This window comes from Lissotriton helveticus, chromosome 7, assembly GCF_964261635.1.
Source record: "Lissotriton helveticus chromosome 7, aLisHel1.1, whole genome shotgun sequence".
NCBI lineage: Eukaryota > Metazoa > Chordata > Amphibia > Caudata > Salamandridae > Lissotriton > Lissotriton helveticus.
Window position 1 is genome coordinate 438609547 of NC_136068.1, and position 20790 is coordinate 438630336.

The 20790-nt window shown below is 54.1% G+C and overlaps 1 protein-coding gene across 1 annotated transcript in view; it reads left to right on the forward strand.

Annotated features, from left to right (window-relative positions):
- The first annotated feature begins 789 nt into the window (after positions 1 to 789).
- The window catches only part of LOC144768567 (uncharacterized), a 305992-nt gene continuing 285991 nt past the window's right edge, over positions 790 to 20790 (forward strand). Inside the window, exon 1 of the mRNA XM_078652338.1 lies at positions 790 to 1040. Within this exon, the coding sequence (XP_078508464.1) occupies positions 923 to 1040 (118 nt within the window). The 5' untranslated portion in view covers positions 790 to 922. The remainder of the gene's footprint in view (positions 1041 to 20790) is intronic.

Consider the following 20790-nt stretch of genomic DNA (forward strand, 5'->3'; position numbering starts at 1 on the left):
AAGCACATTCACACCTGTAGCACAAGGCTGCACCTGTGCCTGCAGCCTGGACGTCTTCTTACAAGTGTAAGAGACATGGTAGGGCAGACGGAGCAACTCAGAAGCCAGGAAGGGCTACAGGTCTTGGGGGCAGTAGTGTGTAGAAGCAGAGCGCCTCGCACATTCACACATGTGGCAAGACCCTACATTCATTCGAAAGTGTGTCTGCAGCCTGGGTGTCCTCCTGGTGAGTGAGAGAGTCACGATAGGGTGGAGGGAGTGCCCCAGAACACAGGGAGGGCTGGAGATTCTGGGGGGCACTGGTGCAGGTGCTTAGAAGACGAGCTCCTCATGCATTCACACCTAAGTGACCTTCAATTTTTGATGCTTTGCACCCGTTTTAAGATCTTCTTAGAGTTTCTCCTAGCTCAAATGAGTTTAATTTCGGATATTTATATATTTCCCTCGTCTTCATTGTTTGATTTTGATCGTGCGAAAGTGTCAATCATAGTCGATGAAATGTCACTCAAAATTGCACTGAAATTATGAACATGTCACACATAGCAATTTGAAACCTTGGCAGCTATGTATCAAATGTCCATACTCCTCTAAAATGGCCCATTCGACAGACATCCCATCGCACTGTTTAGAAAATGCATTTCCCTTCCCGTCACCGCCTCTGGACGCTGCCAACATCCTGCTGCTGCGTCGTACACAGTCCGAAACATAGCACGTTCCGTGACCTTACGTATTACGTTTAGACGTCTGAACCTCGTATAATCTTTGGCCGTCACTACGCTCTGCAGATTTAAAGTACTACGCACCAGCAGCTTCAGAGGTTGGCAGAACGTGGTATTCTGCGCGTGCGCAGGACTCCTTGCCGGTTAAGGTTTTGCTCAGCGCTGGCGTGGTTGTTCTTCTGGTATTTGTCCCGGTGTTTACCATGTCGGGCCGTGTCAAGCCTCGCGCCGCAACTAACGCGGCGTCCATGGCGTGCGGAGAATCCGTGAGTGAGAGGATCCTGCGGGACGTGCATGGGCTGTACACAGAGCCCGAGAGCGGTGAGAGCACAATTGGAGCTTAGGGACACGTACTCTATGACGGGGACACCTCTCCCTCTCGTGTCAACTAATGTTTAGAGCATTGCAATTGTATCTGTACAGCGCTTAATGGACTAAGTGATCGTCTGGAACTGTGCTCAAACATGTCGAATGCCTAAAAGTAATTCACTTGTGTGCTTTTTATTCGGAATCTGTGGATTTTTGTGGTAGAGGGGGGAGGGGGTGGAATTGCAGATAAGTTGCCGCCTTACCCCGAGAAAAATTCTCACGAGTCGTTCATGCATCGAGTGCTTTTTAATTGGAATCTTTGGATTCTGGGGGTGGTGGGGATGGGGGGGTGGGCATGTGGAGATGCATTACCCCGAGAAATATAAGCACGAGCCGTGCATGTATTCGGGTTCTGGAAAACCTGGAACGGATACTCCAGTAGCAGTTATGATAAAACCTCTTTATTCTCTTTTCACAGATAGCCATTCCCTTACTTAAAACCCATGTAGGAATAATTTAAACAGCGAAAAAGTTCTATACAGGACCATTGGAATAATGCAGCAGGGGAGGGCTAAATTATGCAGCAGCGTTGAGTGAATTATGCAGCAAGAAAAGGCACATTTTGTGACGTAATGCAGCCTATTGTTTGATAGTATTATTCATTATGTAGTACTTTTTACACTTGTTAAAATTATCTGGGCTTGGAGCGTATCTCCTTAGTAACAGTTTAACACCCTAATATAGGATTAAGCAACAGAAAGTTAACTAGTCATGCTTTGCAAAGGGCATTCCACTGTGCAGCAACACTGGTTTCTGCATTATTAGTAACTTTTGAACCGTTTGAGCTAGAGACTATTTTTGTTGTGAAAATCTGCAGATAATGCAGCTGATTATTAAATCTGTGGCAAATCTATAATCCTGTGCAAACCGCTCTGGCCGCACAATATCATAATCCACCTGGCCCTGTTTATATGGCTTAGATTCACGTTGTATTTGTTGCTTTAAGTTTGTATTTGAAAGAGGGGGTAAAATTGCAGTTTTGAACGATGGACCGGATTCTTTTACCTGTCTTTCCATTAAGCTGCTTGTCCAGTATGTAAAATGCTGATCAAGTAGCAATACGAGTTGCAAATCTTGTGAGTCTGCAAATTAGGTACTTGGAAGGGTGTGCTTTTTAGGTCGAGGACCGAAGGCTGCGCTTGCACAGTCTCCGGGAGGAGATTTAATGATTTCTAGTATGGGGGCTTGAACCCGCCTCTCTCCTCCATTGGCTGGCTTCCTAAACGGTGGCCAGCCATTGGAGGACAGGGGCGTCACTCCAATCAAGCCCCGTCTCTTTCGGATTCGGGGGCGTGTTTTTGGTGTTCTTTCGCTCTGTGACGTCATCCGTCACTCAAAACGCCAAAAACACGACCCCGATACCGAAATTTTCGGATGTTTGAGGCGGCCATTTTTTTTTTTTTGTAAGCATAGCTCCACCTCCATTGTTTGGCCTATTAGCACACTCCGAGGTTCGGTCTTGTTTTTCCTCCTCTCCGACTTTTCACTCGTGGATTTATTGGAACCGCTTCATTCCGTCTGAAGACACCCAGCCCGGTGCTGCTCCTCAGCGCTTTACCCCTGCCCCATCATCTGCCGCGGCCCTTTGAAATATCCGTTTGTTCCAGCACACGCGCTAAACCAGAATCTGCCATTTTACCCCGGGACCTGCCTTCTCGCCCCCCCGGATCTGCACCCTGAGCGCTGCCGGGATCGCCCCGTGTGCTACCAGTGGGGTCTCTGCCTGGGCCCCCTCACCGCTGGATTTTGGATTTGACCCGCAGCTGTCCGTCTCCTGCAGCTGCCCCCCCGCCCGGCCGTGCGGCCCCCACCCTGCACCTGCCCCCGGTGAGTCCAGACTGCCCCCTTGTGCACGGAGGCGCGTGGGCTGCGTCCTGGTGAGTAGGACGGGGCGCGGGAGTGGTAACAATCTCTTACTGTTTCAGTGCAGCTTTTTATAGATTATCGGCATGCACCTGGCTGCTCCGTCTAGGGGAGGCGAAGTCTGCGCCTGCTCTCCTTTAAGATCCTATGAAGTGGTTCGTGGCTGGTGCATTCCTTAACTTCACTCCGGCAGAATAATTCGAGGGGGGGGGTGTTACTGCCTCAAACTCTATATTTTTGGGGACACCCCCACTAATCTTCAGTAGTCAGCTGGCAGTTAATTCCATCAACCCCCATCCTCCCCACCCCCCCCCCCCATACACGCACCCCCGCGGAAGAGGTAGCCCGGGGAATGGGGGCATGGCCACTGTACACACGCAGGTCCTAGAGTTTGCTTCTCTTCGGGGTGGCTAGGAAGGGGATGTCCACCCCTTCCCCGGGGCTCCTGCTCTCTACTGTAGTGGTGGTAGGTGGTGGTTTAACAAGTGTGCCCCAGTATTGTCGGGGTTTAGGCAAGTGTTTCATTATTCCCGCAGCCCCCCCCCCCCCTTCTGTTTTCCTGTTCTCACCTCTAGTTTAATAGGGTGTCCGTATTGAGGCTTGTGACATATCTGCCTCTTCCCCCAACCTCGCCAGGAATGCTACTTAATGTACAACTCCTCAATATGGATAGAAAGGCTTCCCCCCGGACCAGAGGCCGATGCGCCTCAATGCGAGGTCCTCAAAACTTTTGCCTCCAGCCCCGGGTTAGTGCTTCACAGCGGGTGCCCCTGAGGTTGGCATGGCGAGGGGTTCCCTGCTCCGGGGCTGGCACGGAGGTGATGTGAGCGCCTTCCGGTCACTCACTGACGGCCCCGCGTGCACACTCGCCCCTGAGAGTGACCTGTGAGTTGCCTGAGCACCTGTCTGCCAGTGCTGTCAAGAGTACAGCAGGTACAGTGGCCCCGGTCCCATGGTGTGAGGGGGCTTCTGCACCCACCTTGTGATTGTAATTCACTGCTTAACTTGTAACGTGGGATCCTTTCCCGTGCTTCCACCGGGCCTAGGGTCCTCTAGCTGCGGCAGTGTCACAGGGCGATGGGAGTCCGGAGGCAGCTGCTGCAGGGACCGGGGCCTGGGACCGCGCGTCCAGCTCTTTTGTCAATTCTCGTGTCACCTGCCATGCTGTGCACGGGGTGCTCGTGACATCCTGCTGTGCTGTGCACGGGGCGCTCGTGTCACCTGTGGACTATGTATGGGGCGCCCGTGTCACCTGCCGTGCTATGTATGGGGCGCTCGTGTCACCTGCTGTGCAGTGCACGGGGCGCTCGTGTCACCTGCTGTGCTATGTATGGGGCGCTCGTGTCACTTGCTGTGCAGTGCACAGGGCTCTCTCGTCATCTGCCGTGCTGTGCACGGGGTGCCCGTGTCACCTGCCGTGCTATGTGTGGGGCGCTCGTGTCGCCTGTGGGCTATACCCGGGGCGCCCCTGTCACCTGCCGTGCTATGTATGGGGCGCTCGTGTCACCTGCCGTGCTGTGCACGAGGCGCTCGTGTCACCTGCCGTGCTGTGCACGGGGCGCTCGTGTCACCTGCCGTGCTGTGCACGGGGCGCTCGTGTCACCTGCCGTGCTGTGCACGGGGCGCTCGTGTCACCTGCCGTGCTGTGCACGGGGCGCTCGTGTCACCTGCCGTGCTGTGCACGGGGCGCTCGCGTCACCTGCCGTGCAGTGCACGGGGCGCTCGGGTCACCTGCCGTGCAGTGTGCGGGCGCTCGGGTCAGCTGCAGTGCGCGGGGCGCTCGGGTCAGCTGCAGTGCGCGGGGCGCTCGGGTCAGCTGCAGTGCGCGGGGCGCTCGGGTCAGCTGCTGTGCAGTGCGCGGGGCGCTCGGGTCAGCTGCTGTGCAGTGCGCGGGGCGCTCGGGTCACTTGCTGTGCAGTGCGCGGGGCGCTCGGGTCACTTGCTGTGCAGTGCGCGGGGTGCTCGTCATCCGCTGTGCTGTTTCGGGTGGCGGGCATTGCGCTGTCAGTCCTCCTGAGAGGTGGAAGGGAGCCGGCTGTGGTGCAAGGGAGCAGGCTGTCAGTCCTCAGGGTGAGGTGTAAGGGAGCAGATTGTCAGTTGTCAGGGTGAGGTGCAAGGGAGCAGGCTGTGGTGCAAGGGAGCAGGCTGTCAGTCCTCAGGGTGAGGTGTACGGGAGCAGGCTGTTAGTCTCAGGGTGAGGTGTAAGGGAGCAGGCTGTCAGTTCTCATGGAGAGGTGTAAGGGAGCAGGCTGTCTATCTCGGGGTGAGGTGTAAGGGGGCAGGCTGTCAGTTATCGGGGTGAGTGCAAGGGAGCAGGCTGTCAGTTCTCAGGGTGAGGTGCAAGGGAGCAGGCTGTAAGTCTCAGGGTGAGGTGTAAGGGAGCAGGCTGTCCGTCTCAGGGTGAGGTGTAAGGGAGCAGGCTAAGTACATTCTAACAACTGTTTTTACAAAAGGTTCCAAAACACAAAGGTAGGTTACACCATGCTTAATTCCACAAAACTCACGCTATATACGGCTGAAAAATAGCTCAAGGCGAGGATAATGAAATTCAACAGTACTGCGAAAGCATGGCTTACATTACAAACAAAGTCTTGCAGTTGCCCATTGTAAATGACAATGCCATTTATTTATGATAAAAAAAAAAAAAAGAAATGTCATGAGCAATGCCAATAGCTCTACCTTTAATGATGCCGAGACCATTGCATTGAAAATGTTTGTTAAGGTCTAGCTTCCCAGACAGCATTAGCTAGTAGTCTTACATTTTTTTAGGTTGAAGCCTACAAGACCGCGCAGCTGTCGGGTTTGCTAAAGACATCTGGGGTCGTTCAGAAATCTTCCCTGGGTATGCATTCCTCCCACAGCTGACCATTGGCTTTGGGGGTTTGTAAAATGCATATTTTCTGGCTTTCTATTTGCTGTCTTTATTTGTTTTAGGCTACCCAGTGTGGGGCCTTCCCAAGGGGTAAAGCATTTTCACACTTCTTCTCCTTCTATTCCTCCACGAGTGCTCCCTTCTGTTAACAGGCCTTTAAATCTTGTTCTTATATTGTCACATTCGTTGTGCATTTAAAGACATTGTTTGTCGTGTAGTTCATACAAATCTATATAGGATCTGCCAGTTTAGACAACATAAACTAGGGGATTAGTATCCAGACTGATTTTAGGCACCCTCAAAGGATATGTTGGTTTGTAGACCAGCTAGCTCAAAGTGCCACTATGTACCCCTCTTACAGAGGAGCGAATAGTTTCTGGTAACTATTGAACATGACAACCCTGACCCCTCGGTCATCGTGGAAACAGTACAGTACTTTTCGCTCAGTCACTCATCAATCATGCGTTTGTTAAGCACTACTACCTACCCGTGAGGGTCTCAAGGCACTGGGGGAGGGGGGTTTGCCTGGTTCCAATCCATCAAGGAGGGGGTCTGTTGAAGCGCCAGGTTTTGAGGTTTCTTGTGAAGATGGGGCGAGATGTTGTCTGTCTGAGGTTGAGAGGGAGGGCGTTCCAGGCTCTGGCCGTGAGGAAGGAGATGGAGCGGCCGCCTGATCTGGTCTTTCTCATGCAAGAGGACCACGGCGTAGGAGAGCTGGGCTGATCGTAGGGTCCTTTGGGGTGCATGGAATTTGAGTTGGCTGTTGAGGTATGCTGGTCCGGTGTCGTGGAGGGCCTTGTGAGCGTAGGTGAGCATCTTGAAGGTGACTCTAGCTTAGATGGGTAGCCAGCGGAGTGTGTGCAGATGCTAGGAGAAAGCAGAGTCTGCTGGTGACCAGGGCGTGAGTGACGGTCTTGCTATGTACTAGGGGGATCCATTTGAAGGTCTTGCGTAGGAGGCGGAGAGTGTGGAAGCAGGAGGACGAGATGGCGTTGATCTGGCGATCCATTTTGAGTTTGGAGTCCAGGATGATACCCAGGTTTCTTGCGTTGTCTGTGGGGGTGGGCGGACTACCGAGGACTGGGGCCACCAGGTGTCGTTCCAGGCGTCTGGGTGTGGGACCATGATGAGTTAGTTGAAGGCAGCTGTTTTTCATCCATTTGGCGACGGCTTCATGCCTTCTCAAAAATTGTGTCTGGCTGTGTTTGGTTCGTTGGATAGCGAGAGGATGAGTTGGGTGTCGTCTGCGTATGACACAATGTTGAGTCTGTAGGTTCTGACGATGGGGGCGAGCAGAGCCATGTAGTTTTTGAGGTCGGTGGGTTCCACTGAGGATTTCTTTAGGAGGGGATTGATCTCTGCATGTTTCCAGACGTCGGGGAACAATGCGGTTGCCAGGGAGTGGTTGATGGTGTGGCGGAGCGTGGGTGCCATGATGTCGGCGGCTCTGTTGAAAATGTGGTGGGGGCAGGGGTCCGAGGGGGCCCCGAAGTGGATTGAGTTCATCGTCTTCAGTGTGTCTTTGGAGGTGAGGGCTGTCCAGTTGTCGATCGTTGGCTTCATGGTGTCGGGGATGGTTGGTGGGGGTTCAGTGTGTTGGTTGTCTTCATCGAAGTTGTCGTAGATTCTCTTGATTTTGTGGTGGAAAAAGGTGCTCAGTTTGTCGCAGAGGTCTTGTGATGGTGCGATGTCGGTGGACTCGCTGGTAGGTTGGGCGAACTTCTTGATGATGTTGAAGAGTTCTTTGGTGTGTGCGTGGGTGGAGATTCTGTCTTTGATCGCTTTTTTTTCCCTCCGTTTTCTGATGAGTTGGTGGTGGACTTTAGTGGCGGCTCTGAAGTTGTGGGCTTCTGTGGATATGGTATTCCTCCAGTCCTTTTCGAGGCGGAGGCAGGTGCGTCTGGACTCTCTAAGTTCTGTGGTAAACCATCTAGCTTTCTTGGCGTGGGTGTTGTTTTTCTTGAGGGGGGCTAAGGTGTTTGCGCTGCCGGTGATCCATCTGTGCAGGGTTCAGGCTCCGGCGTTGGCATCATTGTTTTCATTGACGGTAGGGGTGGAGTTGCTGAGAGATGAGGGTAGCTGGTCGTCTGTGATTCTGGTCCAATTTCTTCGTGGGAGCAGGTGCTGCTGTCTGTGGAAGGTGGGTGGTCTGTGGATGGTGGGTGTTCTGAAGTGGACGCATTAGTGGTCGATCCATGGAAGTTCTGTGGTGTGGCTTAAGGTGATGGAGTTTCTTGTTGTGAAGAGTAGGTCGACAGTGTGTCCTGCTGAGTGCGTGGGTTCTGTCACGATCTGGCGGAGTCCAATGTTGTGGAGGTTGTCCAGGACGGATGTGGTGCTGGGGTCCAATTGGTTGTCGCGGTGAAAGTTGAGGTCTCCCAGCAGGGTGTAGTTGGTGGATGCGATGGCCTGCGGGGAGACTATGTCCGTGATGGATTCGGCAAAGGGTCCGCAGGGTCCAGGGGGTCAGTAGATGAGGGTTCTTCGGAGTGTGGTGGTGGGGCTGGCCAGTATCTTGAAGTGAAGTTGTTTATCAGGTCTGTGGGCTCGTCGGGGAGTGTGCTCAGGTGCAGGGAGGATTTTTGGACTATGGCGATTCCTCTTCCCGGGCGGTTGGAGCGGTCCTTATTGGAGATCTTGTATCCTTGGGGGATGGCGATGTCCGGTCCCAAGGAGGTGTTGGTCCATGTTTCGGTGAGGAACGCTACCTCTGGTGTGGTGCTGTCGAGGAGGTCCCAGATTTCGGTGGCGTGTTTGTGGAGGGATCGGACGTTAAGCAGGAACCATTGCAGGTTCTTTGGTTCGGGTGTGTTCTTGCTGTAGGGTTGTGCTGGGTCCTTGTTCCTCACCGTGCTGTAGGTTTGATGGCAGCGGTGACAGCTGAAGGGTCCGTGGGTGTCGGCCGGCGAAGCTAGCTCGCAGTTGTTGTTGCGGCCTGGGTTAAGTGTGTGGAGTGCCGCTGGGTCGTAAAGTTGGCACGGCGTAGGTCCAGGGTTTCTGGCGCTGGTCACGGTCTGGTCGCAGACGGGCTTGCCTTTGGCATGCCCGCTGCGCGGGCGAGCATTGGCTGCCATTAAGTAGGGGTAGGGGAGGTCTGGACAGCTGGGAGGCGGGAGTGTGGAGGGGGGCTGGATTGGTCGCGCTGGTCGTGCTGGTAGGGAGGGGCTGCGGGGGCAGCAGCTATGTTGAAGCGGGAGGAAGAGAGGAAACGAATAAAGGGAAAGGGAAAGTAAGCAGGGAGAAATAAAGCAGGAAAACAGGCAAAAACCAGCAGAAATGCAGAGAAATGCAGAAAGGTGAAAGAAGACGGTAGAGGAAAAAACGAATGAAAACTGAGCAAGAGGAAGGAGACGGAGGTCCACTGGACTACCAGGGATGAGGCGCAGGGTAACCTGAGGGTGGAGGAAGACCTCGAACCAACGCTAGAGAGTACAGAGGCAGGCCTCACTTCGTGATGGAGCTTCGAGGGCGGGAGAGCAATTTCACTGACAAAGAGTCAGTGGTCTTGCTCTTGCTCACTTTGTCTCAGAGAGGTACACAGAATAAACGGTGGGGGCGTTTTCAATAAGTTTTTATGGAACCAGCGTCATTCTAGCATAAAATACGGGTGATGCAACAACCATTTAACACAAACAGATGTATCTGGTTATGAGCACCAATAGAGTAAAGAAAAAGTAGAATTCTACCATAGTGCTAAATCAATGAATATCTGCAGGCATATTTATACATAACAGTATTATTGTGTACTCCTACGATGCAAACCCTAACTAGATGTACCCATCATGTATGTAGCTGTACAGCCAAGAATCCCCTTAAAATAGAGCCAACCCCATTACCTGATGTGGGAGAGAAAAGGACCTCGTATTGGTCTCGAGATGGACACACCGTAAGGGATGTCAGACCACTGCGTGCTGTAGTGTCTGCGTGTTGGGACCTCAGTGCCTCGTGTCAGCATGGAAGTCTTTCTCCTCTGGTTTGCACAGCGAATATATAGTGCTTATATACACGTAAGGTACCCTCGGGGTTCTACCTAGAAGTGTACTATGGGCATGTCTGGCAAGGATGACGATAGAGGTGACCCTTGTACAGAGTTATTATGCAGAAGATGATAATCCTGCTGGGATAATAAGAATCCTCATGCATAATACATGAGGCTAGTTTTCAGAGAAAACCGCACAAGTCATGTAGCACCTAACCAGGTAAAAGGTCAGCGTCTGATCCCTTATGTAGAACAATGGTAGGACAGATGTAGTAAAAGGACGTGTAACTACCTAGGCCTATATTTTGCTACATTGGGGTTCATAACACCCACTCCTCATCCGACTGGATGACATAATACTAAATGTTAAAGTATGCTTGTTTAAAAAGTATAAAAACATTGCTAAAATCAGTTTAAAGACCTGGTATGTGTTACAAATTGTATAGGTAAAAAGCTCTAAGTCTTCTAAAAAGTTAATATACTGTCCGACCAACTGAGCACGCCAAAAGCCATGGTGCTCAGTGAGAACAGAAGAGGAAAAATAAAAATTATGTTTTGGAATTTCAGTTTTAGTTTTTTTTCGAAAAAGCAAAATTATTCCCAGCACATGGACAGCCAAATGTTTGTGTGTCCTGTACGGGAGCCGCAAAATCAATGTTTCCTGCCTTCGCAGATGATGGTCCCTGTAATACCTCTTCGATCAGGTCAATGGAGGAAATGTGATCTAATCTGGTCCCCACAGCCAGTGCTGAGGAAGGTTTCGATGCCTGTAAGCCTGGTGCAGAGACGATGTCCATTCCAAGAGGAGCTAAAGCATCCCACGGTGGCTTTAAGCATGCCAACATCAGGATTGGAATACACTGAAGACACTGCACTACATGGGCCTTTAATGGGTCCAGCAGTACGTCCACGTCCGGAGGTGCAACCAATGGAAGTGTTAGACACATGTCTAACACGCATTCTTGTCTGCAGAATAAGCAGTGGAGTACAGGCAAGGCGCAGTCAACCCAGACTGATGTGAATGACAGAAACAATGCTCGCTTAGTTCCTGAAGCAAAGTTGTACCCAGATTGAGTACCATGCTTTCATGGCAACGTCGCTCCAAGGGCGCTTTTTCCATCTCCTTTGTATTGGGGACGTCCATTGTGTAGCAGAAAAGTTAAAACCAGAATACCCACTCCAAGTAGCAGGATCAGCGGAAGAGATCCAAAAATGCTTCCAAATACGGAGTGTATCAAATATGGAATAACTCTTGTTGGACACGGCCTCGTGGCGTGGTCCGACCCCGTCCGCATGGAGGGCCCAGGACGACATCGGCCCTCCATTTACCTACTATCGACCCCCCTGACACGCACATTCACGAACCATCGGCGCGAGCAGCCTCCCCGGCCACCTACAGCTCTCCCCCTCCCTGGTACCCCGGCGGAACCTGCTCGCCAACGCTGCCAGCCTGGCACCCTGACCAGGCCACCCTTTCCGGCCCGACTCCATCTTGGGACCCTCACGCCCCGAACACGTGGCCGCAGCCATCCCGGGCCCGGCCCCAGCGAAGCCCAGACATTGAGGCACCAGGATCCTCCTAGGTGGTAAAGTGGCCACTCGACCAGATCCCGGAGGAGGAGAGTCTCGATGGGCCTTCCACCGCCCCCGGACGCCTGGTATCGATCGCTCTCCAGGCTCCCTGGGCGCTGGCTCCGCCCCCCTGCTGGGTGTCTGGACACCTTCATCCCGGCCCCTCTGACCCCCAGGCGCGAGGGTCCGGACATCAAAGCCCTCCAGTCCTATATCTGGGCCAGCCCCGGATCAAGACGGCAGTTGTATCTGGAGTCGAAGCCCTGCTGACCTCGTCGCGGCTGATCCTGATCCGAACTCTTGCACCTGGAACTATCTTCGAGGCCCTGCTGACGCTGTCGCGGCCTGACCAAGCTAAACCACCTTCGAGGCCCTGCTGACGCTGTCGCGGCCTGACCAAGCTAAACCACCTTCGAGGCCCTGCTGACGCTGTCGCGGCCTGACCAAGCTGAACTATCTCCGAGGCCTTGCTGACGCTGTCGCGGCCTGACCCAGCTGAACTATCTCCGAGGCCCTGCTGACGCTGTCGCGGCCTGACCCAGCTGAACTATCTCCGAGGCCCTGCTGACGCTGTCGCGGCCTGAACCCTTGAACTATCCACGCACCAGTGGGTGCCAAGACTGTCCCGCTACCCCCTTTCCCCGAGACCACGACATTACGGATCCCTCGATCCTTGCCGCTACCCTGCCAAGAACTTGCTTTGATTACTTATATAAAGATTCTTGTGAATATCCTTCCTGTGTGGTGTCTATCTGTAAGTAGTGTGATTGCTCTGCTGTTACGATTGTAGGAGAGGAGCCTCGCCAAGGAGGCCTCCCTACGGCGCTCGGCCTATTCCACAGAGAGAGGTGGGACTCGGGGCGGACAGTCAGACACCTTCTGTCTCCCCTGGGGTCGCCTTTCCAACATTGGTGGCAAGCGACGGGATCCGAGCCCACGCAAATCGTACAGCGAGTAACACATCACTACTGACAGAGACCCACAACCACGATGACTACTAAGGAAGCCGGAACGACTGCAGAATTCCAGAAAGACCTGTTAGAGGAGTATACCCATAAAGAACTTAAACAATTTTGCAAAGACTTGGGTATCGCTACCACCGGACTAAGCACAAAGGACGATTTCAAAGAAGCGCTGCAAACCTGGGTGGAGACCAGAGAGACCCCACCCCAAACGAACTTTGACATTGTCCGAGAAGTACCCGTGAGTACCGTCATAGCCCCCATAGAGGAAAGAACCGCCAACAGGGACCCGGGCCTCTCCCACGAAGACGCCCGGGAGCGAGAGAGGAGTCGGCTCCATGAACTAGAGCTCGCCCGACTCCGGCTGGACGGAGAACTCCAATTAGCAGAAAAGAAAATGGCCCTTGAACAACTGCGATTAGAGGGAGATCTGGAAGAGAGGCGGCGGCAAAGAGAATTGGAAGAAAAAAACTCGCATACGAACACGAGCGTGGCCTCAAAGAACTCGAAATCAAAGCCAAACTCGAAGAGGCTGGCGCCACGGTAGCCCGGAACCCCCCACCTCCTGCCGACCCAAAGGTCCACATCCCGAAGGATATCGTCAAGGAGTACTACAAGAATGACGATATCCAGCAATGGTTCAAGGCGTACGAAGTTGCCATGACCACGCACCGCATTCCGTGAAAAGACTGGGGTGCCGGCTTATGGGGGAGGTTCGTCAGCGAAGGAAGAGACACCCTGCTGGAGCTGGCCGACGACGTAATGTCCTCCTATGACCACATGAAGGACGCCCTGCTTGTCCGGTATGGCCTCACCCCCGAGATGTACCGGCAGAGATTCAGAGACTGCAAGAAAATCCCCGGTACCACGTGGGTCGAGTACGTGAACTTTTATAGCAGGGCCCTGGAAGGATGGATAAAGGGCAGCAAAGTGTCCACCTACGAGCAGCTGTTCGACCTCATCGTTTGGGAGCACCTCTCCAACAACTGCTTTGTCGAGCTCAGACAGCATCTACTCGACAGCAAGCTAACCGAGCCCCGGAAACTCGCCGTCGAGGCGGATCGATGGGTGAGCACCCGGGTCCCCCGAACACCGATAGGAGAAACCGGTCAGGGCGGCCGGGGGCACCCCCGCCAGCGGGGAGGCGGAGGAGGACAGAACCAGAGCCGAAGCTTCCCGCTGGCCTCGGGCCGTGGCCCCCCCTCCAGGGTCCCCCCCCGAGTAACACTTCGCCGTCCCTGAAGAGGGACCCCCCAGCACGGCCGGGGCCCCTCCCGAACATTACTTGCCACAGATGCCAGCGGACCGGTCACTATGCCAGTGACCCCCTCTGCCCCATGAACCAGCGTCCCGGCACCACTGGGCCTCCGACCCGCCAGTTCGCTGCTGCAGCTCTGGGAGAAGAGGGAGAAGAAGACGTAGAGGTCTACGAGGAAGATCAAATCGAGTATGAACCGGCCGCCATGGCCCTAGCCTGCCTGGGCAATAGAGACCTGGTCCCCCAGGCCCCGCTACCGAGCAACACTCAAATACCGTCAGTGGGTCCACATCAATGGACGACGGACCGAAGCCCTCCGAGACACGGGAGCCAGTGTGACGGCCGTCCGCTGCCACTTGGTGACCCCCGAACAGATCATCCCGAACGTACGCTGCCCCGTGAGGGCCGCCGACAACTCCGAAACTCTATGCCAGATGGCCCGAATTCCCTTCGAATGGGGGGGGAGTGTCGGGCACCCTCAAGGTGACCGTCCGGGACGACGCCCCCGTGGACTGCCTCCTTGGGAAAGACCTCGAGAGCTCTCCCTGGGCCCAAGTCGAGCGGAGAGAGCACCTAGGAATGATGGGATTACCAGAGTGGGTCTGTGCGACGACCCGATCTATGGCGGCCCGAGCCCCGGCAGCGACCGAGGCCGCCCCGACCGAAGAGCCGGAGTGGCCCGAGCCACCACCCTCTGCCATCCATGAAGAATGCGACTCCGAGACCAGGCCCTCGGAGCCCGGAAACCACCACGAGCTCAGCGACATCCCCGAACTCGCCCAATGGCGCCAAGAGGGTGGTCCCACCCGAGAACAGTTTCGGCAGGAACAGAAGACCTGCCCTTCCTTCGAGGGGACCCGCCAACAAGCCGCTGCCCAAGCTACCGGGGACACCTCAGGGTCCCACTGGGTCTACTGGGACCACGACCTCCTATATAGTGAACAGAAAATTGCCGAGCTGGGGGCCAGCCGAGTGCTAGTGGTTCCCCTGCGATTCAGAGACTTCCTTTTGAACCTGGCGCACGATGTGCCCCTCGCAGGGCACCTGGGGCAGGACAAAACTTACAGCCGCCTGGTGACCCATTTCTACTGGCCCAAAATGCGCACTGATGTACATAACCACTGCCGCACCTGCCCGACATGCCAAGCCAGCGGAAAGAGCGGGGGGAAGGTGAAGGCCCCGCTCCAACCTTTTCCAGTAGTGACCACCCCCTTCGAGCGAGTGGGAATAGACATTGTGGGGCCCCTGGACCCTCAAACCTCGCAAGGGCATCGCTTCATACTTGTCCTGGTGGACCACGCCACCCGCTATCCTGAGGCCATCCCCCTCGGAACCATCACCGCTCCCGTGGTGGGGCGAGCCTTGATGGGGATCTTCTCCCGAGTAGGATTCCCCCGGGAGGTCGTGAGCGATCGGGGCACAAACTTTATATCTAAGTATATGCGGTCCCTGTGGCAACAGTGCGGGGTCACATACAAGTTCACCACCCCGTATCATCCCCAAGGGAATGGACTTGTGGAGCGTTCAACCGGACACTCAAGGGAATGATCCAGGGCCTAGAAGAGCCACTACGACGCAAATGGGATGTCCTGCTGCCCTGCCTCCTGTTTGCCTGTCGGGAGGTACCACAGAAATCCCTGGGGTTCAGCCCCTTTGAACTCTTGTACGGACACCCTGTCCGAGGTCTGCTCAGCCTGGTCAAAGAAGGCTGGGAAACTACCGTCCAAGGCGCACCACCGGATGTCTACCGGTACCTCCTGACCCTCCGAAACCAGACTCGGAAGTTCCGGGCCCTTGCAGAGGCCAACCTGGAGGCCAGTCAGGAGGACATGAAACGCTGGTACGACCAGCACTCCTCCTCCATCGAGTTCGAGCCGGGCCAGCGGGTCTGGGTCATGTCCCCGGTCGAACCATGTGCCCTCCAGGACAAATGGTCGGGGCCCTTCAAGGTGATCGAGCGCAAGAGCCCCGTCACTTACCTTGTGGATATGGAGTCTCCCCGGAACCCCCTCTGGGTTCTGCACGCCAACCGGCTCAAACCTCATTTTGCCAGCACAGAACTGAGCCTGCTACTCGCTACCGACGATGGGACCGAAGACGACTCCGAGCCCTTGCCCGACCTCCTAAAGTGCACTGAGAAGGACGGCTCCGTCGAAGGGATCTCTCTCTCCCCCGACCTGACCCCCGCACAGCGCCGAGACTGTCAAGAACTGTTGGGACAATTCACAGATCTGTTCTCCCTCACCCCCGGGGTTACCCAATGGTGTGTCCACGATGTCGACACCGGGGACAGTCAGCCAGTACGACACCGGGCCTACCGGGTCCCCGACCGAGTTCGGGCCTGCATCCAGACGGAAGTCACCAAGATGCTGGCCCTGGGGGTAGTCGAACCCTCCGACAGTCCCTGGGCCAGCCCAGTGGTCCTGGTCCCCAAGGCCGCCGCACCTGGCACCCCGCCAGAACTCCGGTTTTGCGTCGACTACCGGGGGCTGAATGCTGTTACGAGAACCGACGCACATCCCATCCCCCGGGCCGATGAACTGATCGACCGCCTGGGGGCCGCCAAGTACCTCAGTACCTTCGACCTCACCGCCGGGTATTGGCAGATCGGCCTCACCCCTGGCGCCCAGGAGCGCTCCGCCTTCTCCACACCCGACGGCCACTTCCAGTTCAAGGTGATGCCCTTCGGCATGAAAAACGCCCCGGCCACCTTCCAGAGACTAGTAAACAAAGTACTGGCGGGGCTAGAAGAGTTCAGTGCCGCCTACCTAGACGACATTGCGGTCTACAGCCTCCACTGGGCTGAGCACCTGAAACACCTCTGGGAAGTCCTGACAGCCCTCCGCCGGGCCGGGCTAACTGTGAAGGCCAGCAAATGCCAGATAGGCCAAGGGTCCGTGACCTATCTGGGACACCAAGTGGGGAGCGGCCAAGTGGCTCCCCTCCAACCCAAGATCGACGCCATCCTAGCCTGGGAACCCCCGGTCAACCAGACCGCCGTCCGAGCCTTCCTGGGGCTCACTGGGTACTATCGGCGTTTTATCAAGAACTATGGGAGCATTGTGAGGCCCCTCACGGAACTGACCTCGAAGAACCGGCCACAGAAAGTGCAGTGGACACCCGCGTGTCAGGTGGCCTTCGAGACCTTGAAAGCAGCCATGTGTACCGCCCCTGTGCTCCAGGCCCCCGACTACAGCCGAGAGTTTGTGGTCCAGACCGACGCCTCGGAACACGGCATCGGGGCGGTCCTATCGCAAATGGACTCCGCGGGAACTGACCATCCTGTGGCCTTCATCAGCCGGCGGCTGCTGGCCCGAGAACAGCGATGGAGCACCATCGAGAGAGAAGCCTTCGCTGTCGTGTGGGCCCTCAAGAAACTCAGGCCCTACCTCTTCGGCACCCACTTCCGGGTGCAGACTGACCACCGGCCCCTAAGGTGGCTGATGCACATGCGTGGCGAAAATCCCAAATGCTGCGATGGTCCATCTCCCTCCAAGGCATGGATTTCACTGTGGAGCATCGCCCTGGCAGTGACCACGCCAACGCTGACGGCCTGTCCCGGTTTTTCCGCCTCGACGTAGAGAGCCCCCAGGAAGATTGGTGACTCCCCGCCTTCAGCTGGAGGGGACGTGTGTTGGACACGGCCTCGTGGCGTGGTCCGACCCCGTCGGCATGGAGGGCCCAGGACGACATCGGCCCTCCATTTACCTACTATCGACCCCCCTGACACGCACATTCACGAACCATCGGCGCCAGCAGCCTCCCCGGCCACCCTACAGCTCTCCCCCTCCCTGGTACCCCGGCGGAACCTGCTCGCCAACGCTGCCAGCCTGGCACCCTGACCAGGCCACCCTTTCCGGCCCGACTCCATCTTGGGACCCTCACGCCCCGAACACGTGGCCGCAGCCATCCCGGGCCCGGCCCCAGCGAAGCCCAGACATTGAGGCACCAGGATCCTCCTAGGTGGTAAAGTGGCCACTCGACCAGATCCCGGAGGAGGAGAGTCTCGATGGGCCTTCCACCGCCCCCGGACGCCTGGTATCGATCGCTCTCCAGGCTCCCTGGGCGCTGGCTCCGCCCCCCTGCTGGGTGTCTGGACACCTTCATCCTGGCCCCTCTGACCCCCAGGCACGAGGGTCCGGACATCAAAGCCCTCCAGTCCTATATCTGGGCCAGCCCCGGATCAAGACGGCAGTTGTATCTGGAGTCGAAGCCCTGCTGACCTCGTCGCGGCTGATCCTGATCCGAACTCTTGCACCTGGAACTATCTTCGAGGCCCTGCTGACGCTGTCGCGGCCTGACCAAGCTAAACCACCTTCGAGGCCCTGCTGACGCTGTCGCGGCCTGACCAAGCTGAACCACCTTCGAGGCCCTGCTGACGCTGTCGCGGCCTGACAAGCTAAACCACCTTCGAGGCCCTGCTGACGCTGTCGCGGCCTGTCCAAGCTGAACTATCTTCGAGGCCCTGCTGACGCTGTCGCGGCCTGACCAAGCTGAACTATCTTCGAGGCCCTGCTGACGCTGTCGCGGCCTGACCCAGCTGAACTATCTCCGAGGCCCTGCTGACGCTGTCGCGGCCTGAACCCTTGAACTATCCACGCACCAGTGGGTGCCAAGACTGTCCCGCTACCCCCTTTCCCCGAGACCACGACATTACGGATCCCTCGATCCTTGCCGCTACCCTGCCAAGAACTTGCTTTGATTACTTATATAAAGATTCTTGTGAATATCCTTCCTGTGTGGTGTCTATCTGTAAGTAGTGTGATTGCTCTGCTGTTACGATTGTAGGAGAGGAGCCTCGCCAAGGAGGCCTCCCTACGGCGCTCGGCCTATTCCACAGAGAGAGGTGGGACTCGGGGCGGACAGTCAGACACCTTCTGTCTCCCCTCGGGTCGCCTTTCCAACAACTCTGAAAATCGTCTCAAAGATGCTTAATAGCCCAGAACCTAGGGTCTTAAATAGGTGTACTATCCCCCTTGTATCCGACATGTTAAAGATGCAATGTACCATTTCCCCAAAATGAAGCGGGAAGTTAGTTCGGACGAGGGCCTGTATCTCAGCTGAAGACCTTGCAACCTGTAGATCAAATGTCTTGCGGGTCGAGGTTAAGGCCACCTTTTTTTTGTGAAATTTTGGATTTCAGTCTGCTCAGAGATTCAAATCGTATTAGGGAAACATTCACCGAAGGCCATAGCGGCTCCTCCCTGACTGTGTGGGTTGGTTGAAACAATATTTGCATACAAGTAACCCAGGAACTTACTGTGACCAGATATGTGATGCTTGGCAGCATTCCCCAACAACCTTGATCATTCAACATCAAATAACTCCCATTCAAGTGTAGATTGAACACCAGATGAATCACAGCAACTGAAGCTTTGCAAGCTCCGTGAAGCAGAATAGCCTGACAAATTAAAGATCCACTTAACAAATTCTCGCATTCTGAACCACTGAGAAAGACTTGAGTGTTGCTATTTCTGCATCTAAATCTGTACGGTAATTCCCAAGACTCATGGATGTATTCCTCATCCAACACTTCATACCAGCCTTCCTGGTGGTAGTGCAGACCATTCTGAAATTGAAATGTTGTTACTGGCAACGTGATATGGCCATGTATTAACCATTCCGTGGAAGGGCATTCAGCCACTGTAAAGGGTAATTGGTCTAATTTTTCAATGTGCAACATTGTATATTTTGCAAATCTTTGTGCCACTGTAGTCTGCCTTTTCGATAAAATATAAGCAGAACAGAGATGTACTGTTAATATCGCCCGCGCAATGAATCTAACGTCCAGCTTAGTAACAGAATTGATCGTAGCTGTGACTGCCCATGTTGCAGATTGGACAAATCTTGTTCCATAATATCTATAGCAGAAGACAAAATGTTAGCCTGTGAATAAATCCTTGATGTTAATGTGGTCATGCCATTGTCGACCACTGCCAAAGCCTTTTCAAGGTTAGCTCTATCAATTTTACACAATCTCTCCGCAACTTAATCTCGAGAGATCTTTCATACTTCATTGTAAATAATGTTTTTAAGAGGCGTTTTCAAAGTGGTTTGCGGGGACCTAACAAAAAAATCCCTGAAATCCAGGTCATCTGAAAGTAAGGAGAAGTGTTGTTTCACCTGGGACACTGTTGAGGTTTTTAGCCAATCTAGACATAACTTTCCAACACTGTAGGATGTCACCACCCCGGATGTTCTTGTTGTACGTAGTGTTGATCAGGCCTGTGAATACTGAACCCTTCGGTGGTACCCCTGGATCTTGACGGACACCTATTTGTGTCGTGAGGCCATACCCACCATCCCTTCTAATTAGGGTCTAATAAATTGTATAAACAATCATGTATGTTATCTAGCTTATCCTCCCTATGCTGTGTATAACATGTGTAAGTGAGGGAGTCCGAGGTGTGTTCAAGTCCTTGATCTTGGCTAGTCCAAGACAAGAGTTCTGTTGCATGGTATTGTTCAGGAAAATATTCTGTTGTGGTATGAGACATCCTCTAAACAAAGCTTCAGTTCCTTGAACTTGACTATTTTTAGTCCCCTAAACTGATTTAGTGTCTATGGTGTCCCTTCAAAAGGTCGAATCCTTGTAAAGACAGCTGGGAAATAAAAGAAGCAGAATATATCTATTTCGTGTTAGTCAGCATATTTTTCCGTGCAGCTGCAGGTGCACACTTGTAATAAAATTAGGTCGGGTCTGAAGTGTTAAACCCAGAAAAATTAACTTGTGTGCAAATGTTTTTGAACTACCTTTCGGTGGTGTCAGGCAGTGTTCCCCTTGATGGTAAGAAAACACATTACATGGGATACTGATTTTATGCAAAAATTGATGACCATAATATTGATAACAATACATGGTTTCAAAATCGGATGTATCTTCATACAATTCTTTTTGGGAAAAAAACAGCACTTTTTTCTAAATCAGATAGCATGCCATTCACAGTTTCAAAGCCAGAATCGTCAGAGTATGCACTGGGGACGATATCACATTTTAAATACATGCAGTATTTACTAAAGTTTAGTGGGACCAAATTCATCGTATGAAACCCTATTTCTTCCAGAATCGGAACTGCTGTAGTATTCACAAAGGACAGGTGTCTTTGTTCACGATTAGATGATGCATGTGGTTTCAGGACCATGTTCACTTGTGGTACCACAGAGCGTTCTGGGAGATGATATCCATTCAGATGCAA